Raw genomic sequence first — 21,015 nt, 5'->3', positions numbered from 1 at the left:
TCACTAGTTTACTGATTAGGTAATTAGACAACTCACTAGTTCACTGATTAGATAATTAGATAACTCACTAGTTCACTGACTAGGTAACTATCTAATTCACTAGTTCACTGACTAGGTAACTCACTAGTTTACTGATTAGATAATTAGATAACTCACTAGTTCACTGACTAGGTAACTCACTAGTTTACTGATTAGGTAATTAGATAACTCACTAGTTCACTGACAAGTTAAACTCACTAGTTTACTGATTAAGTAATTAGATAACTCACTAGTTCACTGACTAGGTAACTATCTAATTCACTAGTTCACTGACTAGGTAACTCACTATAGTTCACTGATTAGATAATTAGATAACTCACTAGTTCACTGACTAGGTAACTCACTAGTTTACTGATTAGGTAATTAGATAACTCACTAGTTCACTGACAAGTTAAACTCACTAGTTCACTGATTAGGTAATTAGATAACTCACTAGTTCACTGACAAGTTAAACTCACTAGTTTACTGATTAAGTAATTAGATAACTCACTAGTTCACTGACTAGGTAACTATCTAATTCACTAGTTCACTGACTAGGTAACTCACTAGTTTACTGATTAGATAATTAGATAACTCACTAGTTCACTGACTAGGTAACTCACTAGTTTACTGATTAGGTAATTAGACAACTCACTAGTTCACTGATTAGATAATTAGATAACTCACTAGTTCACTGACTAGGTAACTATCTAATTCACTAGTTCACTGACTAGGTAACTCACTAGTTTACTGATTAGATAATTAGATAACTCACTAGTTCACTGACTAGGTAACTCACTAGTTTACTGATTAGGTAATTAGACAACTCACTAGTTCACTGATTGGATAATTAGATAACTCACTAGTTCACTGACTAGGTAACTCACTAGTTTACTGATTAGGTAATTAGATAACTCACTAGTTCACTGACAAGTTAAACTCACTAGTTTACTGATTAGGTAATTAGATAACTCACTAGTTCACTGACTAGGTAACTATCTAATTCACTAGTTCACTGACTAGGTAACTATCTAATTCACTAGCTCACTGAGTAGGTAACTAGCTAACTCACTAGTTCACTGCCTATGTAACTCACTAACTCACTGACTCAGTAACTTGCTAACTCGCACTGACTAGGTTTCTATCATACTTTGCGCATGAATAATTACCACACACCTCCCTAATGTGAGCTTTTTAAAGGAGTGAAACGTGTGAAGGTGTTGTCTGCTGCAGTGATGTTAGCCAATCAGAAGTTATATATTTGCATGTATGAATATTCATGAGCAAGAACCGAAATCCTGTCTTTCTTCAGAGACCTCTAATTCAGTGAAATAAAGCAGGGCTAAATAAAAAAACCTTAAAAACGATGGAATGAGACCTTTAAAATACAACTCCTACCAAATGAAAAAAATTATGTTATGTAAAAATAGTTTCTGGTGCTGTGGGAAATAAAAATAGATAATTTGAGTTTAAGTTATTCCCTTGTGGGCTACAATACACACATTCATAAGACTGTACAAAAAGACAACACGCATGGAAACTCAAATACAGTTTTTATTTTGGTCTAGTTTACAGACAGAGTGATGTACTCAACCAAGCATGTGGAAGTCCAAACAAGCAGGTTAAGATTTAATCTACTGAAAACACATTGACCGTCAAGTGTCACTTTACAGTATTCTCCCCTACTGCTGACTGTATTAGATCAAAATTACAGTTCTTGTTTTTCCTCTTCAAGATCATTGGGTTAGATCAATGTTAACAGCATCCATGTTAACAGCAGTGCATAATAACAGCAGCATATCAGTCTCTGACCTACTGAAGGTCAGTTACGAGCCTGTATCTACCACACATCTTACTGTTCAAATCTATCTGTAAGACCTGGACTACCTGGATGTTGAATGTAATAAGTAGATATTTTACAAAAAATGGTGTGAGATTTTCAAATATGATCAAGATATGAAAAGTCCAGCTATCAGAGACCCACACAGACATCTGAATCAGTATTATAGGAGTACTCCAGCATTTTACAATCTAAACTCTCTGCACTGTTTCTATACTACTTTGGCGTTTGGTTATCATAAAAAACGGAAAAAAGAAAAAGAAAAGTGATTTCTCTGAAGAGAAACCTCTTTCAAGAGAAGCCAATATGTGTGCTAGAACAAACAACATGCCCATATTAGGAATGGCTGTGATCAGGCCCTGTGTTCCAAACCTGAACTTTTTTCTCCCAAATGATACTGAATTCTCCAAATTATATATAAAAAATAAAAATAAAATTCCTCATATATATAGGAGCACTGTTTTAACCCTAAAATGGCCTTTATTACTTTTATTCCCCATCAAATTTTACATACATCCAGCCCACTATCGCAAGTCTTTTTTTTTTTTACACTAAACACAATGGGTTGCTGCACATAACCAGACTGTAAGCTAATACCAATGCTAGACCAAGCTGCTAGCCGACTGGCTTTTTACCAGATCTTCTCCCAAATATCTGTGATATTTTGCCCATGCCAGTGTCCACAAAGGGTAAGCAATCACAAATGTAGTCCACAGAGATTAAGTTGAGAAATGCTGAAGTATTACTGTAATTTAAAAGACAGAAAGACATTCATTCAATAAAATAATGAAAAAAAAAATAAAACACATACTTAAACATGGACTGCGACACTTGGATAATGACTCTTCCACAGCCTTAGGTATTTAACTGGGACACATTACCGGTAGTTTACTTCAGCACAAGCATTGGCAAATCTAAATGTCTAGATTACAACTCCCTGGAATTTTTATGCCTACATTTACACCATCAACATTGAGAGATAGCGTTTGATATATGCCACTGCAGTATGCAGTACTCACCCAGCCTCACAACGCCATGAACTGACAAACAAAGCAGATTCTTCACCTGTCAGCTACGAGTGCATTTTAATACGTTTTATAAAAATGTGAAATTCACTGGACCAAACAAAAACTATAGTTACAAAATACTTCTCTTTTCACACCAAATAAAAAAAACAACAACTAAAAGAAATATGACATGTAGTTTCCTTTCATCTTTGGAAGATCACTTTTCATTATTTGTTGGTTTGTTAATTAGCATTCATATCTACCCACTCAAAAGGAGTGGCAATCCCTTTGACAGTCATTCATTTAAAGAGGAAAACCTTCTCCTCTTGTTCCCTCAGAACTTTACTACTTGCAAAGTAAAGCCAACAGTGGAAATAAGACCGGAGTTTAGGCAGCCCTGTGCCAACTCCCTTAAAAAGACCACCCAGTACTGCCACACACGTAGCCTGGAACAAGCTCTGTTCCTCCAATCTCTCTATCCCTGTCTCTGTACTGGGCTGTTTGGATATAACCTAGGACTAGGATACAACCTGAGCTCAGCTTTGAGGGAAAGTTCAAAGCCCATCAGCGCTGGGTTTGTGTACACACACACATTCACCAAAAAGGCTCAAGACTCATGCTCAATATAGTGGGAAATGAGCCAACATATTGTTAGGAAGCAGAGAGAAAACAATGGTGCAGGATGGGTGTAGGTAGAATGGCTGCTGAGAAGAAGGGGTGGAGATCAAACAAACACGATCCACACATGACTTAGTTGAATGTTGTTAACAGAGCAGGTTTTAAAATGTTCAAAATAGGGCTGCACGATATTGGAAAATATTGCCACCAAATTTGGCAAGAAGTCAACAATCCAACATGATATTAATAATGCAATATGAATATCCATGATTGACGTAACATACTGTAAAAGGTCTTGGGTAGATACCATCTGTAATCTGCTAGATATTGTTATGTAAAATCTGAAATGTGTGATTTGTTTTTGTATCAAGCTTCAAAAAGCTTTAAAATGTCATTTTTACATTGCAGAAAACATTGCATTTCCTGCAATGTGACTCTTGCGTAAGTGTAAATTGTGATGACAATGCTAAAACAATATATTGTGGAGATCTAGTTCCAAACATTACATAGTTCCATTCAAACTCTCTTACAGTTACATCTCTGAGACACAGACGGTGCTGTTCTGTAGTTCAGCTTAACAAATACTGCACAACTTACTCTAAAGGTCAGGACTACTTCATTGGTCTTCAATGGAGATTAAATCCTCAGCTGATGACCAGTCCCTCATTCCCAATATAGAGTTATGCATGCCATGTTTAGGCAAAACCAAAGACAGAATGAAAATTCTGTAGATTTAGGACTAAAACAACAACACAACAGTGATAAGACAACCAAACATAAAAAGAATAAAATGGATAAAAATAAGGATTCTGATCAAATTGGAAAAGTTCAAGCCTTATTTGGATAGAGAGCAGTGGCAGACGATGATGTATTACTGGCCTACACAGAGGCAGAACTTCAGCTGCAGATTCTTCAGGAAAGGTTCAGGTGGTTGAAGAGCAGGGGCACTAGGCAGGCACAGCAGACGGCCACCGTGCCGTACACCAGGAAGCGGTAAGTCAGCTCCACATGAGGATTCTGTCTAGCCTTGCGCACGTCGTCACAGGGAACGCCAAACATTCTGCAAGCTAGTGGGATAGCCACGGCCTTCATGACCGCACGCACAGCTAGCAGCACAGCCACGCCCACAAGGAGCCGCAGAAATGAACGTCCTAGCAACGAAGAGTCAATAGTGGGCATCTTGAGGGGCAGGGAGGACAGCGGAGGGTCATTCTGCAGACCCAGCTGGTGGTTGAGATGGCAGCCCAAAGCACCTCCAGCTCCAGTGGCTAAAGCCTGAGCCGTGTCCCCTCGAGACGTGCTCCAGGAGTCCAGAGAGAAAGCCACGAGCGACAGGCCGATGTGCAGCAGCAGGATGACCAGAGGCGCATACCTGCTAGACAGGTAGAATGTGTCAATGTCGTCAAACACAGGAAGAAAGGCAGCCAGGATTAACAAGCTGTAGAGGAAGCCCATGATCACCTCCTGAAAGACAAGCACAAGACAAAAAGATAAGTGTAGAAATATAAAACATTGAATTACATACATACTGTTTTTTTTTTTAAATAAGCAACATGTCACAAACCTTATACATCATGTCCATTATTGTCAATCAATTCGACAGTTGTAACCAACAGAAACGTAAGGTTTGGCTGTATAGTTATCAATAGTTATTTAGGCCCAAAGACCATTTCACCTATTTTCCATACTATTAGGTCCTACAGGTGTGATGACTTGTTGAGACAGAGCGATGAGCGAAATGCTAAGGTTACACAGCCCTCCAAAAAGAGATTTTTTAGAGGCACACTCCAAAGTGAAGGTTTTAAAAAAGAAAAAAAGAAAATCACCAACAAGATGGCTGCACACGCCAACAAAAATAAAAAAGAAAATATGATTTTTTTAAATTGTTTTTTATTGTTTTTCAACCCTTGTTGAGGGGAACACTCTTGGGTGACCAATCCACTGTTTTGAGAAGCTTCTTCACAGATTCACTGATAATTTCTGTCAAATAAACAAGCTTAAAAACTAAAAACTCATGCTTTCCTCATATGAAAATGCTTTTTGAACCATGCACATTTTCTGCTCAAACATGTTCTCAAATATGTTATAAGCTCAGACATTACAAGAGTTCTTTACAAAAACTGCATTAAAAGTAAACTAAAAGTTTGGAGTTAATATTTTCCAATGCTTTAAGCTGGTGAAAAAAAAAGCTACTGCCACTTTTCCCACATTCCCACAGAACAGGCTCAACATTAACATCAGCACTAAGGGATAAACCCCTCAGTGAAAAGCCAATGTATCCATGACAACTTACAGAGTGGTCTGGCAGGCAGGATTCAGTCTAAACACAGACCACCTATCACACATACTAAAATGATCTGATATTTTTGGCTCACACTACACCTCGCCCTTTTGGTACAAGTGTGTTAAATATTAGTGTAGGTAAGTGACTGTGCTCAAAATAGGTGTGTGTGTGTGTGTGAAATTCCAAACACACCAGAGGATTCACAAAACATACACACCATAATTTTCCTTTATTGAGAGAACATTCATTACACTTTGGTCGACTTTCACTATAATGTATTTTAATTAACATCACTGTACTTGAATGTCACAAGACACATTACTAGGTATATTTTTTAAATTGAAGTACAGAGCATAATGCAGATCTGGCTGTCCACTTGTCCAGCTATTAAGGTTGTGTACCGGCAAGAACTTGACGATACAATACATTTCACAACATGGGGGTTATGATTGAATACATTGCAATTTTTTGCAATAACGTAAGCAAGAAGATGTACTGTGCTTGTTTAAGTCAAAAAAAAAGTCACATATGACATCTGAGCACAATAAACATTTTTTTACACAATCAAAATGGGGGATCTGAAGACAAAGCACAACACGTTATCTAGTGGTCGTGGTTTAAACACAATAACAAAATTAACCACTGTATCCTTACATCTAAACTAATTAATAAAATATTAATATGTTTTGTTTTTAAGTATTGCAATACTTTGGTATATTTTCTTATACCTTTACAGTGACATATACCCATACAAATACAGATATGTGAAAGCCTGGCCTACAAAAATGATGTCTGAACGAATTTCCTCTACTCTAATATAATTTAACATGGTTTAAAAATATAAAATAATTTCTAAACAAACGAAATATTTAATATTGAGCTTATAGCCCAAGTGCAAAAATACAAAATCAGTAATATGCCCTGCACAATCCTTTAACCGAAATAGACCAAGTACAGTTTACAATGACTGTCCTCTAATATAATCAACAATGTTTAAAAATATAAAATACTTCCTGAACAAACGTTTTTTTTGTTTGTTTTTTTAAGCAAATAGCCTAAGTGTGAAAACACAAACAGCAATTTACTGGGCTGGCTTGCGCAGCGGAGAAACCGTGCAGCAGCAGCCTCCCTAGCCTGCTTACGCAGCGAATAAGCCGCGGTGTGGGGCAGCAGAAATTCCGGGATGAAAACACAAAGAAATCTGGGCTAAAAACACAGAAAAAATATGGGGTGAAAACACAAAAATCCGGGATAAAAACACCAAAAATCCGGGGTGAATATGTCTCGTCGGTCAGAGCAAATTGAACATTTTTCAGTGGATTAAAGGGGCTGTGATTTGCTTTTTTTATTTTATTTTTTTTACCTCTTTTTTTAAAAACGAATATTCGAATATTCGCTTCGAATCAGTGCCGAATATCCGGAGCTCAAAAAACGCTATTCGGGCCAGCCCTACTTTGCTGCCACTTGAACTGGTTCACTGCATAAAAATGGATAGCTAAATTCAGGAGGATTACCTTAATTATTCTCCAGTGTAACCTCAAACCAAGAACAAGACACTTCAAACCTGGACACAACTGTGTCTCAAAAGGACAATGACCCTGAATAGTCAATTCTGACTAGAGCAGTGTTAAAATATCCTAACATTTTTGTGCCTAGAGCCTCTTTTATAGTTTACAGAATCTGTTTATAATGTAAGGGTTGTATACTAACTAAAGTATTTGTTCTACAACACGCCAGACACAAAAGCACTTAGGATCTTTTAAGAGTGCACCACTATAAACTATATGGGGCAAACAAAAATAACAGTTTCTGAGACTACACCACCACAACAATCCCTGGTCTGAGCTGAGGACAAACGTGGAACATAAGCATTTCTCCTGCCAGTTCCTGAAGCAATTATCTGCCCGTCATACCAACATCCTGTTTTTCACTCTCTCAAGGCAATCTGGCCTTCCTCTTTATGCGCATAACACTTCTCCCCTTCCGATATCAGCTTGCTTTTGTCTGCCTTACTCTAAACTATTGTTCTTCACAGGTCGATTTCTCTCCTTTTTTCAGTGACATCACATTCAGTGGAGTTTCAGAGGCTTTGGCACTTTTCAGATACTGTCTGCTGAGCAATGAATAGCTCACCAGTTCACTCCTGCTGTCAGATCTGGCGTGATGTGTGTTCAAGGTCTGCAGGAGATTACAAAATGACCTTCAACACCTGACAGAGGGGTCAATACCAATCATATTTGCACAATCTACTCACAGACGAGAAGGAAAAAGTACAAGGCAAGAGGACAATCAGCCAGAATCTGATAATCCATTGGGCCCCATGAACTCCTTTATCACAGCAATAAACAAGAGCACCAAACGTGCACTTTTTCCCCTTTTCTACTTAAAATGCAGAACAAAGTCAAAAAGAGAAGAACAGTCTTATTAAATAGACACATACATATACACGTACACAAAGCACTTTTTGCTTCGTCATGTGACCAGGGTCTTACCACCTCATTACCAAGTCATTTTCTAATAAAGGAATGAAAATGTATTTTTAAAAGTAAGCTTGTAAAAAGTAATGAGAAACAAGAACACTCTTATTTACCTTTTTTTATATAACAGGTTCAATTTATAATCTATATACACTGTCTGGCCAAAAAAGGTTCACCGTCTGGATTTAACTAAGCAAATAGGCAAGTGCCTCCCATGGGATAATTACTGCATGGGTGCTTATGTTTCAGCTGGTAACAAGTTATTAAACCCTAACTGATGCAGTAAATATCTGCCAACAATGTGGACAGACATATCCTGTGGTTGTAGAAAAGATGCTAATCTGTTTTAGAAGGGTCAAATTATTGGCATGCAATAAGCAGAGAAAGCATCTTAGAAGAACTGCTGCTGAAATTACTTAAAATTTATGAACTGTATAGCGCATTATAAAAAAAAAGTGGAAAGACAGTGGGAAAACATCATCTTCAAGGAAGGACTTAGGGATATGTTTAATAGTGAAAGTAAGAGCATTTCCACATGCACAATGTGAAGGAAAGTCAAGGGATTGGGACTAAACAACAGCGTAGTCTTAAGAAAACCACTTATCAGTTCAATTTGCTAGGGAGCGTAAAGACCCGACTCTGGTGCATTGGAAGAAAGTCATGTGGTCTGATAAGTCCAGATTTACCCTGTTCCAAAGTGATGGAGCATTAGGGTAAGAAGAGAGGCAAGTGAATTGATGTACAGTAGGCACTAGGCATGATGGGTGCAAGCCTGTACAAGCCTGTGGGGTAGTGCTGTGACCTGGTGTTGCTGAAGTTGGTCAGGTCTAGGTTCAGTATGTGCTGAAAGAATGAGGTCAGCTGACTCCCTGAATATGGACCAGATTATTCCATCAATGGATTTTTTCTTCTCTAATGATACAAGCATATTCCAAGATGACAATGTCAGGATTTATGGGGCTGGATTTGTGAAAGAGTGATTCAGGGAGCATGAGATCATCCTTTTCACACATGGATTGTTCACCACAGAGTCCAGATCTTAACCTCATTGAGGACCTTGGGATGTGCTGGAGAAGACTTTGTGCAGTGGTCCAAATCACCAATCATCAGTACAAGATCTTGGGGGGAAATGAATGCATTTTTGGATAGAAATACATTTTGTTACAATGCAGAGGCTTGTGAAAATGGTGCCACAGACAATGCGTGCTTTAATCAAAGCTAAAGGCGTTCCAACCAAATATAAGACTGTGTGACCTGCCTGCTAGGCAGTGTAAAAAGTGTATTGACCATAAAACCATTTGACATAGATTTACACGTTGGTAAATCAGAGAAGAATATAAGTCTGAAAATAAATTATTTTGTTTAACATTATCTACTGTCACTATGAACATTTAACATTACAATAATTATCTTTTTCCATATATCACAACATACAATAAGCATCTGCATACAATGGTGTAACAGGCATAGTATATAGGCAAGTATGTACACAGTTATGTTCATTACGCAGCCGGTTGTCTACATAAATGCACAGCCAAACAGCAAGTATTTGTTTAGCTTACTGTTGTTTTAATTGTCGATAAAAATAAGAAAATGGGACTGTCCTAAAATTTCCAAAATGTAAAAATCTAAAAGTGCGACACTAAATCTACATTAATGCCTAGCATTGTTGTGACCAGATCTTTCAGAGTCCTCACGTCTTAAGTAATGTTCTAAATTACACTGATTTCACTGGTAGTCTCTACAGGCAATAATGATCAAGGCCAAAACCAGAACTGAATGTAATCAAAGCATGTCATCATCATTAAACATCTGCTACAGTGAATCACTAAAGACTAACAGCCAGCCTGTGTCCGCATCTGCCCATCTACATCATTTATTTCACAGAGCCGACGCGAAGAGAGTCTCCGACTCCCTAGGGCAAAGGACAGCGAGCTTCTAATCAGCGCAGCTCACCGAAAGAAAAACAGCCAGAAAAACAGCCAGCAAAATCAGCATTCTGCGATTAACGCAGAGGACCAGATGCCACTGAGTCATCAGTGATGATGACTCATTCATCTACAGTTTTAGCTTGTGATCTACATCGACCCAGTGGGGTCCTGACTGCAGTGGTGGAGGAGATAAGACTTTGCAGTCGTCTCAGTCAGTATGATATTAGATTTCTGCTGCTTTGTGGTTCGTTTCCTGTGCAGGATCCCAGACACTCATCAAAACAAAAGAACTATTGTTCATTTTCATTTGGTGCTAATGTCTTCGCTGGGTCAAGGAACATCGACCCGGTCAACATGACCTAGTGACTGAACAAAATCAGCCTACATGACCAGTTTATGTCATAAAACACATTACACATAAAATAAATTAAACATTAAAAACAGATTTAAATATATGTAATGGACATACAAGTCTGATTTTTCTTACTCACCAAAACAGAATGCATGCCCATGTAGATTCTGCTTATGCATACCAGGAAGCTCCAGCATATGGCCACACTCAGTCCAAACAGGAAAGGGTACTGTGTGAGAGAGAGAGAAAAACAATTATTATGAGAATGTTATACATTAATAGGTTAAGTACCGTATTTTTCGCACAATAAGGCACACGTAAAATCCTTTCGTTTTCCCAAAAATCATCAGTGCCTTATGTATGAATTCTACCAGTCATGTTGTGAGGACCAGTAAAGCCACTCCGCTGAAGTACAGCGGTATACAAGAGTTTCAGTGAAGTTTCTTCTGCACTGGGGCTGGAGCAGTATTAGCATTAGCCACAAACCGCGCAAAGCGCTAGCTCTTTCACCATTCAGAGGTGAATATATCAGGCTGTAGCCTGCTGCTAACCCCAGCTAGCACTGCTGCAGCAGCATTAGCATGTAAGCGCTAAAAAAATAGGGTAAGCTACAGTATTGCAGTACATATAGAGGCAAATGTCAATTTTAGTGATACACAATGATTGCGGGTTTTTTCTATGCCACAAAAGGACAAGAGACGATGGATGCACTACAAACACTGGCCCATAGTATTGTGAAATTCTATGATACATTTTTTTTTTTTTTATTACTTTTAAAAGTTATAAGTCACCAGGTTTTCTGGTTATTCTGATATAAAGAAGTCTAGGAAAAATAACACACTATTTTCCACACAGAAGTACCACCACACATAACTGCACACATTGTAGGGCAGTTGGTATTCATTTAACCTTCACAAATAGCATTGACACTAAATAGAGACAAAACAAGTGTGTGTTATATTGAATATGCTCCAAAATTAGCATTGGGGCTAGCTTCTCTTCACTAAAAAGTGAACTGTGGTTCCATTCTTGTTCGTTCTAAAGAAAGTCTGCTCTGTTCAGAAATTTACAATCAGAGTCTGAACAATGGAGACCAAACGCAGAGGCAGACTCGCCTAATCATTTGGTAGACCCATACCATTCTACCAGAGCCTCAGACTGCCTTCAATTAGTTCACAGAGCAGCCTAAAGGACCAGAAGCAAAGCATATTATTTTCACTGGATACTTAGTTTGTTTGATAAATATAATATTTCATCAGTAAAACTAAAAGTTTAAGTTTACTTAAAAACAAGTTACAAGTTAAATTAACCAAAGCTTCACGATTCAGTGTAACCTTAAACTACTGCTGCAAGAGTTTAGAGAAGTAAAACGAATTGGAAAATGGGCTGTTTTTTCACTGAGACTTTTAGAGATAGGCAGAGCTACATATTATACTATAAACAGCCAGCAGAGGTGCTAGACCTCTGTTGTCGAGCTGTTTCTGTTTTCTACAGTCATTGACAAAATAAATATAAAATAATAAATAGAAAGTCTCATTATGTCAGCCAACATCGTCTATTCAGACAGATTTTTCTTCAAGGCTTTACAGACCTGATGACTTCATTCATAAGAAAACACTAATGTAAAATCAATCATGATTAGAGTTTAATTGCACCGGACATAAATATATATATATATTTTTGCTTAATTTTGGCAGATTTTCTTTGATTGAAATATTATTTATTGTACTCATTTAATTTTCAGCCTAAATGCCTACCTAATACATGTCCTAGTGCAACAAAAGTTGTTTTTGTCTATTTCTTTTAGTTCAGTAGAGACTTTATCTGCTCAACAGAATTGAATCATCATCATCGTCTATAAATGTTGTCAGATCAAATTTTATCATCTGATGGGATTGATCTGATGACTTTCACAGTTGTTTGAAGGACATTAACTTTTTTTGTGTGGTCTATGACTTCTGCACAATATTGTACCTTTATTATTGTACTATGTAAATGGGAGCTACACTGGAGGACCAACAGCAGTAACAGCAAACACAGCAACAAAATGAACCTTAGGATGTCTATTGCTATGCAGTATTCAGATGATGTGTAGACTAGTAAAAGTCAACTGATAATGAATACTAGAATGTTACAATGGCCACACAGTGTTTCAATTGGACAAACAAAAGGAACTCAAAAATACGGCAGAGTAGGCCTGGACAATAATTCGATAACGGTATTTATCGCGATAAGAAATGTTTCAATAACGGTGATATCATTTTTGTGTCATATCGATATGTATTATTTACAGAAACACGGCTCAGCTGCGCTCCATTCGGCCCCTAAAATCTCTCGCGCTGAAAATCTCTCGCGCTGAAACTTGGCCGCGCTCCGGTCAGCATCTAAAATCTCTCGCGCTGAAAATCTCTCGCGCTGAAAATCTCTTGCGCTGAAACTCGGCCGCGCTCCGGTCAGCATCTAAAAGCTCTCGCGCTGAAACTCGCGCTGAAGCTCGGCCGCGCTCCGGTCAGCATCTAAAATCTCTCGCGCTGAAATCTCTCGCGCTGAAGCTCGGCCGCGCTCCAGTCAGCATCTAAAATCTCTCGCGCTGAAGCTCGGCCACGGTCCGGTCAGCATCTAAAATCTCTCGCGCTGAAAGTCGCGCTGAAATCTCTCGCGCTGAAGCTCGGCCGCGCTCCGGTCAGCATCTAAAATCTCTCGCGCTGAAATCTCTCGCGCTGAAGCTCGGCCGCGCTCCAGTCAGCATCTAAAATCTCTCGCGCTGAAACTCGGCCGCGCTCCAGTCAGCATCTAAAATCTCTCGCGCTGAAGCTCGGCCGCGCTCCGGTCAGCATCTAAAATCTCTCGCGCTGAAGCTCGGCCACGGTCCGGTCAGCATCTAAAATCTCTCGCGCTGAAGCTCGGCCGCGCTCCGGTCAGCATCTAAAATCTCTCGCGCTGAAACTCGGCCGCGCTCCGGTCAGCATCTAAAACCTCTCGCGCTGAAAATCTCTCGCGCTGAAGCTCGGCCGCGCTCCGGTCAGCATCTAAAATCTCTCGCGCTGAAGCTCGGCCGCGCTCCGGTCAGCATCTAAAATCTCTCGCGCTGAAACTCGCGCTGAAATCTCTCGCGCTGAAGCTCGGCCGCGCTCCGGTCAGCATCTAAAATCTCTCGCGCTGAAAATCTCTCGCGCTGAAACTCGGCCGCGCTCCGGTCAGCATCTAAAATCTCCTAAATTTCTTTATTCTGGCTGAAACACTTTTGTTGTTTATGTTATATCTAAGTTATTTATAGTTATAAAAGCCTATAGGTTTGCTTATTTGACTGTGATATCATGTTCCTTTTATGTATATAAAGGCTTTTTTTCCTTATCCTGGTTGAAGCACTTTTGTTTTGATCTGTTAAATTTGTTTACGGAAGAATAAGAAGCTTTGCCTCTGTTGTAAATGTAAAGTTATTTATATTGGTAATATGTACAGTACAGGCCAAAAGTTTGGACATACCTTCTTATTCAATGCGTTTTCTTTATTTTAATGACTCTTTCATTTCATGAGGCATTGAATAAGAAGGTGTGTCCAAACCTTTGGCTTGTACTGTATATAGGTTATAGGCTTGTGTTTGACAGAGTTGTCATGTTTTTATTTTGATATAAGTGATTAAAAGTGATCACTGGTTTATTTTGACCATTTTTTATTTCTAAAGTATTATATAGTTTTTGTGAAAGGAGGCTTTAAAGACTTAAGTTTTTCTTAGGCCTTCAAAATATTTATGTCGATATCGAAATTATATCGTATCGACCGAAATTATGGAATATATCGTGATATAAATTTTGGCCATATCGTCCAGCACTACGGCAGAGAATGAATGTCTGGGACAACGTTACTATCACTAAGGCTCACAGTGCTTTCCAAAGGCCTGTTAGTTCATGTGGATGAACATGAAGCCTGTACTGCACTCAGGAGTGCAGCCATCAGGTCACTGTGCCAACTCAAGCCATCACACCCACTGGCAGGATTAAAGCTAGCCTTGGCTCAGGCCTCTGCTACATCTCATGTTTCTGAGGTTAAGCAGGAATGGCTAATAGAGGCCCTCTCTAAGAAAAGCTCACAATCGGACACTCATTACTGTGCTATCACCTTTTGTGCTACTGTGCACAGCTGAGCAATTCTGCCTGATCTCTGGGCAGGTAATCATGAATGAAAACAAATGGCACATGAAGACATTATGAGAAATGTAGGGATGCACTGATATGGGAATTGTGGGTCAATCCTGATATCAGATATGTATCTGTCAAAATAATATACAGATTTATAACTTAGACAAGGCAACCCAGTATAACCTTTCAACCAACTGTACCAACCAAACAATAAAATGAGAGGTGTCTCCTGAGAAATTTATTTTCACATTTTTTGGTTTCACATTTATTTAGCTATAACTGATCTTTACCAGTCCTTACTGGTCTATTGAAACTAATACAAACTAAATAAAAAATAGCTTAAATCAGTGACAAGTGTGGTCAGTGTTGGCCCGTTGTAGTAGCCTTTTTCCAACATACATTTAAAAAGCAATTATCCACCAATACCAATAAAATGCTGATAATATCAGGCATCCTCCGAGAAATAACAACATCAGCTTACACTGGGTGTTGGAATCCAAGATCAGGATATTTAATAACACAGTTGTGAAGGTCAGCACATCTAAAGTCAGTGCCTGCATGACGGGTGTAGGTGTAGATTAAAATCTTAAAACAGGTGGCACAATTTTGCTGAGCAGTGCCACTGACTGTGCTGGTCTGAACTTCACTGGGATGCCAGTCTGCCATCTGCTATACACGCAGAAACCCTGCTGTACGGCAGTGTGTGAGTCATTCTGTTTTGACCAGGGGCTTGAAAAGCGTGCAAGCAGAGTTTCTAAATTTACAGACTGTGAATTACACTTCACAAAACAAAGAAACGGGCTATAAAAACACTAAACTTGCAATAGAAACAAAGAAACAGATGAAACAATGACCCTGAGCCATTGTTCATGACTTCCTGCTATTTTATTATTCCACAGAAGTACATAAAAGGAGGGCAAATTAAGTGACCTCATAGTCATGAGTGTCGTCATCATCTGTGGTCAAACCAAAATTTGTTTTGGCTTTTACCCGAGAACTGAGACTTTTCTAGGACTAGTAAAGGACTTCATAAAGTTTACCTTCATAGTTAAACAGTGCAGTGGATTGTAGACCATATGTCCACCTTTGCTCAATTAAAGCTGACAGAATTGATGACACTTAATTTTACAAGGTTCCTTTAAAAGCCATAGGCTATTCTGGTCAAAATTCCTGCTGGTTAGAGACTGCATGAATGCGTAATTCAAGTTACAACAGTACATTTTTGAAGGACAAGCCTTTTACTAGCAGTGTCTTTTACCCTTTACTCGTTGAACAGGGAGCCTCACACCATTATCCATTATCTCCCCTATGAACCTGATGAACTCCACTGCCTTTAGCTTGTTCAAGAGATCAGAAAACAGTAAACGTAATCGCACAACCGCCTACCAGCATAAACTCCTTCTCACACTCTCTGGGTGACAGGTCACACACACGGTGACAGAGCTGAAATCTTGGAAAACACTATTGTGACATGATAAAACTGTGCATTCTGTTGTACCATTACTGCACTCTTACCCAATTTATACTATTCTTGATTCTGATATGTAATTGTGGCGAACAAAAAACACAGCATTAAACTGCTTAAACTACAAATATTTTATATTACATATTACTGGATGCATTTCAGTTTTTAACAGTTGTTTTTGAGAAATATCAGCATTAGATCAGCAAAATTAAATATTATTAGTGGTGTCAATCACTTGTATTAATGCTGGCATTTCCCAGTATTATTATGAGGGAACAGAAATAGTTTAGTGTGGTTTAGGTCTGGCAGACTAGAGCTTACTGTGCTGTATTATAATATTTCAGGGTAGAGAGAGAGAGGAAGACGGCGTGAGTGAGCGAGAGAGAGAGCGAGTGTATGAAAGACAGAGGAAGTGAGAGAGATGAAGAGACAGTACAAACGCGAGCGAGCAAGTGAGCGAGATAAAGTGAGCGGCTGAGAGATTTTAAGGCACCAGCAGTGTGTGGAAGATTTGAATGATCTGCGTTTCTTTGCTGCTATCTGCATGTGTGCATCAGGGCGCCATGTGGGTCATTTTAAAGTGCTGTGCTGTACATTTTTAAGACATTTCAGTACTCTGTAAAACCAAGACATTTTGGTTGGTGACTTTAATGTACTGAATTTTGATACCCAGTCCTACTCCAGACTGACTAGTCTGATTATGCATATTTGTCTTTGTCCATCCAGGTTGAGACAATAAAAAAATACACAATAAGGCAATTACCTGGGACACCAGTTAACACCACCAAAGAGACTGCCTCTGCAATCACTCTGCAACAATGTAACATCCACCTACTATATCATCAAATCAACAATCTGGAAAAAAGAAAACTCCAAGTAGAACAATAGCAACCACACAACAACATCATAGAACCACTGGGGATACCATAGCAACCATACAGCAACAGCCTGGCAGGTAGACAAATTAATCATCAGTGCAATCATTCTAAAAACGCACCTTTATGCATAAATCCCAATTCAATAGGCAACAGTATTAATCAATGCATCTAACAAACTAGAGGAAATAATGTATTTGCTTTATAACAAACTTAACTGTATGATATATAACAACATAAAAATATAAGACTGAGTCTATTTGGCCTTGCTGCAGAAGACCACTGCCGATTTCTCACATTACAGAATGGTCTTGAGTGTATGAGAGCAATAGAATCACAGTTCTATCCCTAATTTTTAATATATAATATTTTTAAATAATTAAGGCTAAAACTAATTACCAAAGAAAGCTCACTCACATTTCCAGAGTAAAATCCGGTCTGGTCTGATTGAGGTCTACTGAGGGGTTATCTTACAGAAGGGGTTATACAGCTCTCATATTGGTTTCTTTTTAACCACTTGATCTACTTTACTAGTCTACTGCGTTTGCATTGTTTTTTATTGGTGTGGAACCTGACGATTCCAACATTTCTTCTAATACAGGGAAATCAGCTAGGCACCTAGGCACACCAGTTCTACAGGCATAACAGTTGCATACAGAGCAGAAGACCTGTTTCGTCTACTTACTCCTTCTCAGTCACCCTCCTGTAGATTTAAAGAGACCTGAAGGAGTTTTACAGTGTCTAAGGATACTGAATGTCCCCAGTGCTGCGAGATAAAATCTTGTTTGTTCCCATCCTTAATCTGGTTAAAGCACAGTTGTCTGAGCTGAACATCAAGTTTACAGACACTGCTTGCGTTGTCGTTTTAGTAGATGTTATTCAATGGTTTAAGATTTAGCCCTGTATTTCACTGGTTTCATTTATTCATCTGCATTACAGTACAATGGTTTGGAAGCAAAAAGGAAAGTCTGCAGCTATTACAGAATCATATTGGTTTGCTACAATTCTGATTTTATTTGTTGGGTTTTTTTATGCTGACTTGGCTTGTACAAAGCTGAAATAATTTTAAGTTTAAACTTGTCTTTGTTAGTTTAATTTTATTACATATTTACAATTTTATACTTGCCCGCCTGTTGTACTTAGTTTTTGCAATTTTCCATTTTTCCTTCCCTAATTATTTATTATAACCAAACATTTAACATATAATATTAAACTTGTGCCCTAGTTTGGTTATGATAACTTGCCCAATGGCATCGATATCAATCTATAAAAACAAGTTTTGGGACAAATTCAGCTGCTATTGTGATATAGAGTAGATGAGCGATTGTAGATCACATCTGATACTTTCTCTAAAAGCTCAGCTAAAGGTAAGGTGAGTGGCCATTTTCGGGCCAGCTTCTTAGTGTTGAGACCTGACCCGGTTCTGTGAATTCAATGGTGCATGAAAGCATTGAAAAGCATGACTAGATCCCTGGTGGAGCCCCTGAACTAATGAAGCTAATCTGGCAGCTGAACCCAGCCTTAAGTGTCTTTAAAGGCCAATATTTATGACAGTTTCTGCATCAATCAATACATCTCACTGTCTGACACCTGGGCTATTCTGTGTTGCAAGTCTCAGTACACATTTCTTAAGACATTTTACAGATATTTAAAATGTTCTGTTCAAGAGAAACTTAAATTGGAATTTAAAATTGTTCACTGTGATTGTGACAAAGAAAAGTTTAAAAACAAGATCACACAACATACATTTCTATGTCTGTAGTCTTTAACTTGTGCTATGTGGCATTTACTTGTGTCAGTCTCTTGTGTTAGTGTAGAATTAGCAAAGTAAATAAAGCATTGATGATTAATTAGGCTAGTGGTGACATACCATGTTGTTTGTAACAACTATTCATTTTTTTTACACAATAAACATTTAAAAGAAATCAGTTATATTAGAGCTGTTCTGTCTTAAAATCAGACAATTTTGTATTTGTTTTGATATTTACTGTAAAGCTCTTCTTATTTGTAGAATTACTTATGTTTGCAGTTTATATGCATACACTACATGTTCTGCAATTTATTATTGTACGTTATTATTATTTTATACAAAAAGAGTTTTGTTTTATAAACAATAAACAAAGTAAACTGTTGTATTAGCGATGCGTTCTGTAATAATATTATCCATGTCTGCTTTTTACATCCCAACTACTGAACATTAGGAAATCTGTGGAGTACACTGTTAAATACAGTGTCCACTGACAGGACCCCAGATAGTTGACAATAAAGTTGACACTGAAGAAGATTTAGACCCAGCTGGCATTTCAACGTTGAATCAATGTTGAGGTCATGGTTGAATCAATGTTGGATTTGGTGTTGATTTTGAAATAGCTTTTTTCCAAGGGCTTTACATTCAACCTTTAATAAACCATAGCTCACTAAATGTAGAAAATCCTATGGTTAACAATGTGATTTAAGATCTGATTTTAAAAACACAACAATAAAACAAATAGAACATGAACATGCCCCCAGGTATGGTAAAAATTTATGCCAAATTAAAAAAGCAATTACTGCAAATGGAAATAAAAACACTTTTTCATCCCTCCATCCAACGTTGAAACAACAACAGACATCATTTCATCTATTCAACCACTAACAAAGTTGAAGGTAGGTTGTGTTCCAGCTGGGGAGACAGACAGACAGACACAGAACTCTCTGTAGACGATGTGAGAGATGATAGCTACCTCCCACCGGTCGTAGGTGAGCAGAAAGAGGCAGAAGGGGACGGAGGTCCCGGTCATGGCGTGTACAGAGGGCATGCTGTACTCGAATATGTAGAAGACCTCCACTTTGACCACGGGCGGGGAGGCGGGCCGCGTCCACCCCACCAGGTCTTTGGTGGACTGTCCGAAGAAGAGCACCCAGACCCAGACCAGGATGACCTGCCGGCTGACATAGGCGTCCACGTTCCACATCAGGAAGGGGAAGAAGACGATGAAGAACATCTCGTTGCCCAGCTCGGTGCCGATGGTGAAGAGATAGAACAGGAACTTGTTCTCGATGATGAACTCCTGTCCAACATCTCCAGTCAGAGAGTTCTTACGGAGGGGCTTCACTCTCCCCTTGGGACCCCTGGAGTCTCCTGCTGCTGCAGGTCCATCGGGGTGGGTGTCCGTGGGAGCGGACTCGGGTGCTGCCCCGTTCAGAGAGTCGTACGGGGGGGTCTCGGTCTTCCTGAGCCGGGGGTCTGTGGTGCCCGGTCCCGGCCTGCTTAAGTCTCCGTTAGGCTCCTCAGTTCCCGGAGATTTCCGCGGAAACGTTCCTTTAACCCCGCAGAGCTGCTGAAACCTGGCCACCAGGCAGGGGTCCTGGAGATATCTGCCCAGGCCGACGACCCGCTGCACCACCGCGCCCGCCATTCTCAGGGGCAGACCGAGCACAGAGAGACAGAGAGGCGGGCTACTGGTGTTCCGGTATCGGGGCGCCAGGCAGCAGCCGCTGCTCCTGCACACACAGCCCGCCCGCTAGCCTAGCTTAGCCTAGCCAGCTAACTGCCGCTAGCGGGAAACAGCTCTCACTCAGAGTGGACAGGCTAAAGCTACAGCCTCCTCCTCAGGGGTCCACACCGCCCGAGCGCAGCCCCTCCGCCCCCAGAGTCCAGTATAGCGCACACAGACACAAATACCGATGATAAAGCGGACAGTCACATCACCGCTATGTCGCGCGAGCCCCCTCTGTTCTCTCCGCTGCTGCTCTCTGACTGTCTGCGACTTTCAATGAAGCTCGCTCTCAGTCTGTAGCTACACGAACAGAGCGCGCGCGAGCGAGCACAAGGGCGCAGGCACGCGCACCGGTGATGACGTAGTGGTGGGTCCCCCTTTTCCTTTGAGCTCAGTTGTATGTAAATACAATAATACAAGTGTTATATAAACTCATAAATTAAATATATCCAGGTCAAATGTTTTTTTATTAAGTGTAAACACAGCATTAAAACAGATTGTCCTTTTTGCAGAAATTGTTCAGAAACACC

The 21,015-nt window shown here is 39.4% G+C and overlaps 1 protein-coding gene across 1 annotated transcript; it reads right to left on the bottom strand.

The window, feature by feature from the left end:
• Positions 1–1,554: 1,554 nt before the first annotated feature.
• Positions 1,555–20,800, bottom strand: sgpp1a (sphingosine-1-phosphate phosphatase 1a). Its single transcript, XM_007256661.4, has 3 exons — positions 19,730–20,800; positions 10,667–10,756; positions 1,555–4,947 (listed from the first exon to the last, which is right to left on the bottom strand). Exons 1-3 carry the CDS (start codon positions 20,402–20,404, stop codon positions 4,396–4,398), a joined length of 1,317 nt encoding a protein of 438 aa, XP_007256723.3. The 5' UTR covers positions 20,405–20,800; the 3' UTR covers positions 1,555–4,395.
• Positions 20,801–21,015: the final 215 nt, after the last annotated feature.

The sequence above is a fragment of the Astyanax mexicanus genome, chromosome 1 (genome assembly GCF_023375975.1).
Source record: "Astyanax mexicanus isolate ESR-SI-001 chromosome 1, AstMex3_surface, whole genome shotgun sequence".
Taxonomy (NCBI): Eukaryota; Metazoa; Chordata; class Actinopteri; order Characiformes; family Acestrorhamphidae; genus Astyanax; species Astyanax mexicanus.
This window is presented reverse-complemented; position numbering and strand designations above follow the sequence as displayed.